Below are 11,007 nucleotides of genomic sequence, written 5' to 3' on the forward strand. Positions count from 1 at the left end.
GCTAGCCTTATTTTAAGCCATTCTCGCATCCTTAGCGCTAGAGAAAAAGGCTCGGGTTCTGCACGATAAAAGGGTTGGGACACGCTGTCTGTGAATATCTTAACCGTAGATTCCTCCGGGTTGAATATGTACGAAATATGGCCCTCGCTTGTACACAGAAATCCGTTAAAACATTCGGGAGCCTCTACCAAAATATCCTCCAAGCTTTTGGCGTTGGGTTCGTGACATGAGCTACAGAGCACTCCGAGAATTCCCCTTGTAGACATATTTTTAGATGCTTAATATTCAGGTCATAAAAATGGCTTGTTCTAGCCATTTATAATGCTGAGGCCCCAGCGCTATCTATAGCCCCAGACATTCCTGCTTCATAGATAACAACCATAAGGGAGATAAAACTGGGGGGTGGAGGGGGGGCATGGGCCCCAAAAGTTCAAACACCCTCTAACACATGACCACACGAACAGGGGGGGGGCGGGGCGGGGGCACATATTCTGTACAGGTCAACAGGTCATAAGGTCAGCAATCAATCAAATTTGACAGGCGCCGTATCCTATTACTCTCTTATGTGGACAACTACAAATACCTAGGTGTCTGGTTAGACTGTAAACTCTCCTTCCAGACTCATATTAAACATCTCCAATCCAAAAATAAATCTAGAATTGGCTTCCTATTTCGCAACAAAGTATCCTTCACCCATGCTGCCAAACATACCCTCGTAAAACTGACCCTCCTACCGATCCTCGACTTCGGCGATGTCATTTACAAAATAGCCTTCAACACTCTACTCAACAAATTGTATGCAGTCTATCACAGTGCCATCCGTTTTGTCACCAAAGCCCCATATACTACCCACCACTGCGACCTGTATGCTCTCGTTGGCTGGCCTTCGCTTCATACTCGTCGCCAAACCCACTGGCTCCAGGCCATCTACAAGTCTCTGCTAGGTAGCACAAGCTCCAGGAGGTATATCTCACTGGTCACCTCCAAAGCCAATTCTTCATTTGGCCGCCTCTCCTTCCAGTTCTCTGCTGCCAATGACTGGAACGAACTGCAAAAATCACTAAAGGTGGAGACTCTTATCTCCCTCACTAGCTTTAAGCACCAGCTGTCAGAGCAGCTCACAGATCACTGCACCTGTTCATAGCCCATCTGTAAATAGCCCATCCAACTATCTCATCCCAATACCTTATTTATTTATTTATCTTGCTCCTTTGCACCCCAGTATCTACTTGCACATTCCTCTTCTGCACATTCTACCATTCCAGTGTTTAATTGCTATATTGTAATTACTTCGCCACCGTATATTTTGCCTTTACCTCCCTTATCCTACCTCATTTGCACATGCTGTATATAGACTTTTTCTACTGTATTATTGATTGTATGTTTGTTTATTCCAAGTGTAATTATGTGTTGTTGTATTGTGTCAAACTGCTTTGCTTTATCTTGGCCAGGTCGCAGTTGCAAATGAGAACTTGTTCTCAACTAGCCTACCTGGTTAAATAAATGTGAAATAAAAAATAAATAAATAAAATAAAATAGTTTTGTAAGGTTGGATACTCTTCCAACGCCACTAATCTCTCCCCCATTCCTAATGGGGGAGACATAGCTCCCAGAAGAAGATTGGGACCAGTGATGGTCCATGGAAAGTGTCAGGAAGTTGTTGCTTATCAACCGTTGGGACCCAAAGTTTATACTGTAACGAGGGTGTTCACAAATGGGTGGGGTGTAGATCGGTCTTGGGATGAGCGATGTGTATCTAACCTGAGCACAGGAAGGTATTATCCCCAGGTACCGACTTTAGCAAACATAGGAGGTCATTGGAGATGTTGGTGGCTATGAAACCAGGTATGATTTGGGAGACAGGTAGGGAGTATTTGAAAGGTTCAGTCCTAGATATATCAGTGAACCATGAAGGAAATAGGAGAGCAGGTGACAGATTCCATGCAATAGCTATTCTCACGGCAGTCGCTGTGAGAATACATTTTCGGTTTTTTTCTTAGCCAAACGTGATGAACAAAACGGAGCTATTTCTCTTACACAAATATTCTTTTTGGAAAAAATGAACATTTTCTATCTAACGGAGAGTTTCGTCATTGAAAACATCCGAAGTTCTTCAAAGGTAAATTATTTTATTTTAAATGCTTTTCTTGTTTTTGTGAAAATGTTGCCTGCTGAATGCTAGGCTTAATGCTATGCTAGGCTATCAATACTCTTACACAAATGCTTGTGTAGCTTTGGTTAATAAAGCATATTTTCAAAATCTGAGATGACAGTGTTGTTAACAAAAGGCTAAGCTTGTGTTTCAATATATTTATTTCATTTCATTTGCGATTTTCATGAAACGTTGCGTTATGGTAATGAGCTTGAGGCTATGATTACGCTCCCGGATACGGGATTGCTCGACGCTAGAGGTTAACAAACTATAGTTTTGGCAAATCGGTTAGGACATCTACTTTGTGCATGACAAAATACATTTTTCAAACAATTTTTTTATTGACAGATTATTTCACTTAATGTTCACTGTATCACAATTCCAGTGGGTCAGAAGTTTAGATACAGTAAGTTGACTGTGCCTTTTAAACAACTTGGAAAATTCCAGAAAATTATGTCATGGCTTTAGAAGCTTCTGAAAGGCTAATTGACATAATTTGAGTCAATTGGAGGTGTACCTGTGGATGTATTTCAAGGCCTACTTTCAAACTCAGTGCCTCTCTGCTTGACATCATGAGAAAATCAAAAGAAATCAGCCAAGACCTCAGAAAAAAATTGTAGACCTACACCAGTCTGGTTCATCCTTTCGAGCAATTTCCAAACACCTGAAGGTACCACGTTCATCTGTACAAACAATAGTACACACACCATGGGACCACGCGGCCATCATACAGCAAAATGACCTTGTGAAGATGCTGGAGGAAGCAGGTTTAAAAGTAGCTATATCCACAGTAAAATTAGTCCTATATAAACATAGGTTGTTAATGGCTCACATCAACACCATTATCCCAGAAACGCTAGACCCACTCCAATTTGCATACTGCTCAAACAGATCCACAGATGATGCAATCTCTATTGCACTCCACACTGCCCTTTCCCACCTGGACAAAAGGAACACTTATGTGAGAATGCTATTCATTGACTACAGCTCAGCGTTCAACACCATAGTACCCTCAAAGCTCAACACTAAGCTAAGAATCTTGGGACTAAACACCTCCCTCTGCAACTGGATCCTGGACTTCCTGACTGGCCTGCCCCCAGGTGGTGAGGGTAGGTAGCAACACATCTGCTTCGCTGATCCTCAACACTGGAGCTCCCCAGGGGTGTGTGCTCAGTCCCCTCCTGTACTCCCTGTTCACCCACGACTGCATGGCCAGGCAAGACTCCAACACCATCATCATTATGTTTGCAGACGACACCGACAACGGCGAGACAGTCTATAGGGAGGAGGTCAGAGATCTGGCCGAGTGGTGCCAGAATAACAACCTTATCCCTCAATGTAACCAAGACTGAGGAGATGATTGTGAACTACAGGAAAAGGAGGATCGAGCGCTCCCCCATTCTCATCGACGGGGCTGTAGTGGAGCAGGTTGAGAGCTTCAAGTTCCTTGGTGTCCACATCAACACTAAACTAGAATGGTCCAAACAAACCAAGACAGTCGTGAATAGGGCACTACAAAGCCTATTCCCCCTCAGGAAACTAAAGCGATTTGGCATGGGTCCTCAAAAGGTTCTACAGCTGCAATACTGGTTGCATTACTGCCTGGTACGGCAATTGCTCGGCCTCTGACCGCAAGGTACTACAGAGGGTAGTGCGTACGGCCCAGTACATCACTGGCGCTAGGCTGCCTGCCATCCAGGACCTCTACACCAGGCGGTGTCAGAGGAAGGCCCTAAAAATTGTCAAAGACCCCAGCCACCCCAGTCATAGACTGTTCTCTTTACTACCGCATGGCAAGCGGTACCGGAGTTCCAAGTCTAGGACAAAAAGGCTTCTCAACAGTTTTTACCCCCTCAACAGTTTGTACTCCTGAACAGGTAATCAAATGGCTACACAAACTATTTACATTGTGTGCCCCCCTACCCCCAACCCCTCTTTATACGCTGCTGCTACTCTCTGTTTATCATATATACATAGCCACTTTAACCATATATTCATGTACATACTACCTCAATTGGGCCGACCAACCAGTGCTCCCGTACATTGGCTAACCGGGCTATCTGCATTGTGTACCACCCACCACCCGCCAACCAACTCTTTTACACTACTGCTACTCTCTGTTCATCATATATGCATAGTCACTTTAACCATATCTACATGTACATACTACCTCAATCAGCCTGACTAACCGGTGTCTACATGTAGCCTCGCTACTTTTATAGCCTCACTACTGTATATAGCCTTTCTTTTTACTGTTGTTTTATTTCTTTAACTTCCTATTGTTCACTTAATACCTTTTTTGCACTATTGATTAGAGCCTGTAAGTAAGTATTTCACTGTAAGGTGTACCTGTTGTGTTCGGCGCATGTGACAAATAAACTTTGATTTGATTTAACCTGAAAGGCCGCTCAGCAAGGAAGAAGCCACTGCTCCAAAACTGCCATAAAAAAGCCAGACTATGGTATGCAACTGCACATGGGGAAAAATATTGTACTTTTTGGAGAAATGTCCTTTTTGGAAAAATGTTTGGCCATAATGACCATCATTATGTTTGGAGGGAAAAGGGGGAGGCTTGCAAGCAGCATCATGTTGTGGGGGTGCTTTGCTGCAGGAGGGACTGAAGCACTTCAGAAAATAGAAAGCATCATGAGGAAAGGAAAATTATGTGGATATATTGAAGCAACAAGACACCAATCAGGAAGTTAAAGCTTGGTCGCAAATGTGTCTTTCAAATGGACAATGACCCCAAGAATACTTCCAAAGTTGTGGCAAAATGGCTTAAGGACAACAAAGTCAAGGTATTGGAGTGGCCATCACAAAGCCCTGACCTCAATCCTATAGAACATTTGTGGGCAGAACTGAAAAAGTGTGTGCGAGCAAGGAGGCCTACAATCCTGACTCAGTTACACCAAAATTCACCCAACTTATTGTGGGAAGCTTGTGGAAGGCCACCTGAAACGTTTGACCCAAGGTAACAATTTAAAGGCAATGCTACCAAATACTAATTGAGTGTATGTAAACTTCTGACCCACTGGGAATGTGATGAAAGAAATAAAAGCTGAAATAAATCATTCTCTCTACTATTATTCTGACATTTTACATTCTTCAAATAAAGTAGTGATCCTAACTGACCTAAGACAGGGCATTTTTACTAGGATTAAATGTCAGGAATTGTGAAAAACGGAGTTTAAATGTATTTGGCTAAGGTGTATGTAAACTTACGACTTCAACTGTATGTGTTCACAGATTCACCTATGGAGCCAGCACTCGGAGACAGGCAAGACGATGTAATGGAGTCCTGACTGACAGACAGGCTTGATACTGATATCTCTGAATGGAGAGAGACCTGACACTTAGCATAAACATTTTACTACACACAACTTTCACTTGTGTTGTCTTTTTAAAAATTATTATTGAAGTGAGTGGTATCAGTCAATATGGGGAGAGAGAAGCTCTGTGTATTCTGAACCAGTATCAGGGAACTCCTGGGGCCTGTTGCACAAAAGTAGAATTAAGACATCCGGGATAAATGACTCAGCTGAGCTCAATGAAGCCAAAACATGTGTGTCCAGGCTTAATTGGTTGCACAAAGACCAAGCCAGGATGAGCAGACACGGATTCATTAAGCCAGGTGAAACCAATCCTGGATAGGTGCGCGCTCACGGCTCACTCAAATAGACCCCGCCACAGATCACAGATTAACTGATTTACCATGGCAACTAGAGCCGCGTACTTTTCCCCGTCGGAAGCACAAATCCTCATGGAGGCATACGAGGAGGTAAAATATATAATTAAGAAGAAAGGCAACACCGCCACAGTGATAAAGCAAAGAGAAAAAGCGTGGCAAAGTATTGCAGACCGCCTGAATGCGTAAGTAGTGCACAATTACACACTCACCGCTCCGCTGAAACATCACAATTACAATTCAAATATTTAATTCACATCTCCAAAAATGCAGTTGTACTGTAATTATGAAACGGTTAAATTTTTAATTGAAATGCACTGCAGATATGAGTGAAATTGTGTAAAGTAACTCCATCACACTGTATAAAGCTATGATACATTTTTAGATATTTTTACTGAAAACAAGACAAAAATACCAAGTAATTTTTGCAGTGTGACTCCATTAAATGTGTGTGTGTGTGTGTGTGTGTGTGTGTGTGTGTAGATTAAACATGAACGGGCCAAAACGGACATGGCAGCAGGTCAAAATCAAATAAAAGAACATTCTGCAGAATGGTATGGTCCCTGACTAATATTTAACAAAGCACAAGCATATATTGTACCCAGAAGGTGCCTGCTCACACATTGTCTGTACTGTTTTAGCAGTGAAAAAGAATACCCACAGACAAGGCACGGGTGGTGGGTCACCAAAGGCTGACCTTACCCCAGCAGAGGACATGGCCTTGGAGCTAAATAAAGGCAGGCCCGTCTTAGAGGGGATCCCTGGGGGAAAGAGACGAGCATAGGTTCCTCCCAAGATGCCACCCGCTTCATTCAAGGTATGTCCTTCCATCTCTACATGGGATACAACCACATTCATATTGAATCAATTTGGACTGTCTGACTTTGGTTTACCTATTGCCTTGCAGTGCCTGGCAGCACTGTGTTCCTGTTAGAGCCACCAGCACAAGCACCAGACGATGCTGATCCAGTGAGTACTCCATCAAAGGCATACTGTAGGCCTGGCATGTCTTGTCTACTAGCTTCAATATGAATCCGATTAAATGTGATAGGGTGAAGGCCCCAGTGCAGCAGCAACAGCACATGATGGAGACGATGATGAGGAGGAGACCATCTCTCTGGATTCCAGAAGGCATGAGGTATCATGTTAAGACTGAAAGTACTATTTACTCTACAATGGTGAGGAGTCCTCATCAAAATCAAAAAATCTAATTTCTTTTACAGGACCCAGATGCTATACAGTGGGAAAACCAGCCTGGCAACATAGTGCGTATTAATAAAAGGACACCACATCCTGCCAAATTCCAGCTGCGCTAATTGTATTGTGTTCACAGAGCTCACAAGCTATCAGAAAGTTGTATGGCAACCACCTCCGGCGCCAAATAGAACTGGCAGACATAGACATTCAGTACAAGAAGAAAAAGATGGAAAATCTTGCACTGGAGTCCGAAATAAAAAAGAGGACAATTAGGAAACTGGACCTTGAAATAAAAAAACTTGAGAGGGAGGTGAGATATGCCTTCAATGTACACTGTATGCTAACTGTAACACAAATGTATTAATCATTATTTTTCTTTCCTCTCCCAGCTCCAAGAAGATGACACAGCTCAAAATAAAAATTAGGTATATTCTCGTAAAGTCAAGTGAGCCATGACATATGAGCTCTTATTGTGAGCACACAGGACGGTGGCATCTTTCTAAGGTTTTTTTTATTTTCCCAGCAATCAGTACAACCAAGTCATCGTTATAAGGCATCGCCCTCTTTTTGCCCCCCCCCAGCACCAGGTGTGGCCACTAGCCTATATGAAGGCCCAAAATTGTGTGTTCCTTTCTGCTCTGACAATGGCATGCCCATTCGTGCGAGATGTGGTGGATGAAGAAGCACTTGTGCTGAGGAGAGCCTTCAGGCGAGAAAGGGTCTTCAGGGACCGGTTGGACCCACTGGCCTTCCCTGATGACCATCTATATGAAAGATACAGGTTTTCTGCAGATGGCATCAGGTATCTATGCAGACTACTGGGTCCCAGGATTAAGCACCGCACTGCACGGAGCCATGCACTGAGTGTGGAGCAAATGGTTTGTGTGGCCTTGCGCTTTTTTGCTAGTGGAGCCTTCCTGTACTCAGTGGGGGATGCAGAACAGCTGAACAAGGCCACAATTTGCCGCACAATAAGGAGTGTGTGTCTGGCTATCAAAGCATTAGCAGATGTCTTCATCTCCTTCCCTGGCCACAGAAGACTCTGTGACATCAAAGAGGAGTTCTATAGGATTGCAGGTAAGAGGATCTACAAATTACAGGACAACTGTTAACACATAGTAGGATACTCATTACTTTGTGTGACAGGTTTCCCCAATGTCATTGGTGCAGTGGACTGCACACACATAAGGATAAAAGCCCCCTCAGGTGCCCATGAGGCCGATTTTGTGAATAGGAAATCCTTTCACAGCATTAATGTTCAGGTGAACATAACTTTTGATATTGTCCATTGACGAACACTCTGCATTGCCAGTGATGTGCATTGATTGGTGTAATATTCCTCATCTTATGATTTCAGATGGTCTGCAATGCTGACTGTGTGATCAGCAATGTTGTGGCAAAATGGCCTGGCTCAGTCCATGACTCCAGAATCTTTCGGGCCTCTGAAATCTATCAGTGCCTATCACAAGGTAAGCCACACAACCCCTATTTATAACCATCATGGCTGTGTCAAGAATATCACTGTGTTTATGAGGTAGTAATGATGAGATTTTGTGTTGACAGGTGAATTCTCTGGTGTGTTGCTGGGAGACAGGGGTATGGCTGCCAGCCTTTTCTCCTGACACCTTTCACAGACCCCCAGGAAGCACAGCAGGCCTACAACCATGCCCATGCCAGGACCAGGGCCAGAGTTGAAATGACCTTTGGCCTCCTGAAGGCACGCTTTCACTGCCTTCACAAATTAAGGGTCAGCCCTGTTAGGGCATGTGATATTACTGTGGCTTGTGCTGTCCTCCACAATGTGGCCTGCCTGAGGAAGGAGAGGGCCCCCAGAGTGCCACCAGCCATGGACTGGGACAATCCGGCAATCTTCCCTGATGACGACAGTGGTCGGCTGCTGAGGGACCAATATGTGTTGAATTATTTTAGTTAGTATGTGTGCTTTCAATTTTGGTTAAATATGTCCTGCGGTGGCAGAGGAATTTGTTTTTTTGGGTTCGTTTTTGACGAATTTGGCCTCTTATGATGTTTGTGCGGTATACTGTGTGTAATACAAGGCTGCAGGGAGGCTACTGCATCCATTCATTTGTCTGTTCAGTTGATGTGTATGGATTTGTCCTGCATTTATTTTAGTGTGCAGACATGCAGGGTGTGTTATATACAGACCTTTGAATGTGTATGTATCATTTTGTATAATATGCTTGGATTCTGTGCTTTCCATCTTGTAGAGTCACTGTGACTTCAGTTTCGAAAGGAGCTGATGGTTTACCTGCTTTGTTTTGTCCTTATTCAATAAAGGAACATAATGTTACACATTGTGTTTTTATATTCATATGGAATGTGTATTTGTTTATATGACAGAGTACTAGGGCCACACTGAAGAAAAAGGATAAAGTCATAAATTTATGAGGCTGGTTCTTTCTGCAGAAAAGCTACATATTGTTTTTACAGTTTTGATACTTATGACAATGTGATACTTAATATTCTGGCACATCAGCATGTCTTTGTTTATGAAACCATACTGAAGTACAATTTCACGAAATGCCCCACATCTGTCATTTTAACAACTGTCCTCCTTTAAAACAACTGGTTACAATATTATGACTTGTGTTTTTTTCCCCTCTGTGTCCCTAATATTCTATCATTTTATATATAGCCTTATAGTCTATGGGAAACTGTAAATTATCTAATGATAGCAACATCATCTAAAAATAATTTTTTATCCAAAATCATTGAAATTAATGATCACAAACGTTTAAATAATAACAGTGGGTCTAGTTATATGTGATAACAATGTATAGTGAGCAGTGAAATAACTATTGGTTTCCATTTGTGGTGACTGCTGACTGACATTAGGGATGAGATTAAATAGATCCTGGAATTTAGCCTGGTCTGGAGCAGGCTAGCTCCACAGAATAAATCTCCATGGTAATTTATACCATAACATATCCTCCTGCCCCCTATCCATCTTTAGTGCAACCGGATTACGGATCAATTGAGCCAGGATCACCAAGATATCCTGGCTTAATCCCTTATCCTAGTTTTGTGCAACAGGCCCCAGGCCCCTGTTGTATACAGGACACCACACATTTTTTTATTTATTAATTTTTTACCTTTATTTAACCAGGCAAGTCAGTTAAAGAACACATTCTTATTTTCAATGACGGCCTGGGAACAGTGGGTTAACTGCCTGTTCAGGGGCAGAACGACAGATTTGTACCTTGTCAGCTCAGGGGTTTGAACTCGTAACCTTCCGGTTACTAATCCAACACTCTAACCACTAGGCTACGCTGCCGCCCCTGAGTTTGACCACTCAGACATGTTTGCCAAGGTAGCTCCATTACAACCAGACAAAATGCAGATAAGCATCAGTATCAGTATCAACTGGGAATGACAATGAAAGGTGAAAGGCGGACATTGTTATATTAGCAGAACACTGCTTCTATGGTATTATGTAAAGGGTTGTTTAATGTACATGGCCCTGTTACAGCTGCTTCTAACAAAGTATCCTGCCTCTCTTTTGAAAATATGCTGACCTTCCAGTAAGTGCCCAATTTCATCAATTGAGAGTGATTTACATTTACATTACATTTAAGTCATTTAGCAGACGCTCTTATCCATTTATATTTTGGAAGACTGATTTGTGTTGGAGATGCTTTGCTAGAGATGAGTTGTTTGTCTGTTTAGAATTGTACCGAATTACCTTCCAAACGTCTAGACCACTTTCCAACAATGCCAACCACTTAGCTTTTCATCTCCAATGTTTAAAAGATAATCCATGTCCCTGTACCGTGTCATCTCTCTGAGAAGTGTGGCACCCATCCTAACATCGCCCCAAACCTTAATTTCCTGTAGCTCAATAAGGCTTACATTGGAGATTGACATGAAGAACACATACGAATCAACCCAAGTTAGTATGCCAGGGCTACTTGAGGATTTCCCGTTCATGGCTTTCTATCCAGCCGACCAGTTG

The 11,007-nt window shown here is 42.8% G+C and overlaps 1 protein-coding gene across 5 annotated transcripts; it reads left to right on the plus strand.

The window, feature by feature from the left end:
• Positions 1 to 5,640: 5,640 nt before the first annotated feature.
• LOC135574192 (putative nuclease HARBI1) lies at positions 5,641 to 9,021 on the plus strand. 5 transcript variants are annotated; one of them, XM_065025080.1, is made up of 12 exons: positions 5,641 to 6,022; positions 6,321 to 6,391; positions 6,479 to 6,654; positions 6,745 to 6,806; positions 6,889 to 6,975; positions 7,061 to 7,102; positions 7,171 to 7,344; positions 7,424 to 7,459; positions 7,558 to 8,111; positions 8,181 to 8,296; positions 8,392 to 8,503; positions 8,598 to 9,021. In XM_065025080.1, the coding sequence occupies exons 8-12, from the start codon at positions 7,434 to 7,436 to the stop codon at positions 8,654 to 8,656; spliced, it is 867 nt and encodes a 288-aa protein (XP_064881152.1). In that variant the 5' UTR covers positions 5,641 to 6,022; positions 6,321 to 6,391; positions 6,479 to 6,654; positions 6,745 to 6,806; positions 6,889 to 6,975; positions 7,061 to 7,102; positions 7,171 to 7,344; positions 7,424 to 7,433; the 3' UTR covers positions 8,657 to 9,021. The 5 variants fall into 5 exon arrangements, 4 of the variants coding, with proteins under 4 accessions (XP_064881152.1, XP_064881164.1, XP_064881159.1 ...); XM_065025092.1 differs by having other exon boundaries at positions 7,616 to 8,111; XR_010465225.1 differs by lacking the exon at positions 8,181 to 8,296.
• Positions 9,022 to 11,007: the final 1,986 nt, after the last annotated feature.

The sequence above is a fragment of the Oncorhynchus nerka genome, linkage group LG2 (genome assembly GCF_034236695.1).
Source record: "Oncorhynchus nerka isolate Pitt River linkage group LG2, Oner_Uvic_2.0, whole genome shotgun sequence".
Lineage (NCBI taxonomy): Eukaryota > Metazoa > Chordata > Actinopteri > Salmoniformes > Salmonidae > Oncorhynchus > Oncorhynchus nerka.

Excerpts from the sequence above, each read along its gene's own strand:
- LOC135574192 (XM_065025087.1), top strand. The coding sequence starts at position 7,434 with ATGACACAGCTCAAAATAAAAATTAG. Across the intron at positions 8,112-8,180 it reads GGAGTTCTATAGGATTGCAG|GTTTCCCCAATGTCATTGGT; the intron begins GTAAGAGGATCT and ends TTTGTGTGACAG. Across the intron at positions 8,504-8,597 it reads CTATCAGTGCCTATCACAAG|GTGAATTCTCTGGTGTGTTG; the intron begins GTAAGCCACACA and ends TTGTGTTGACAG.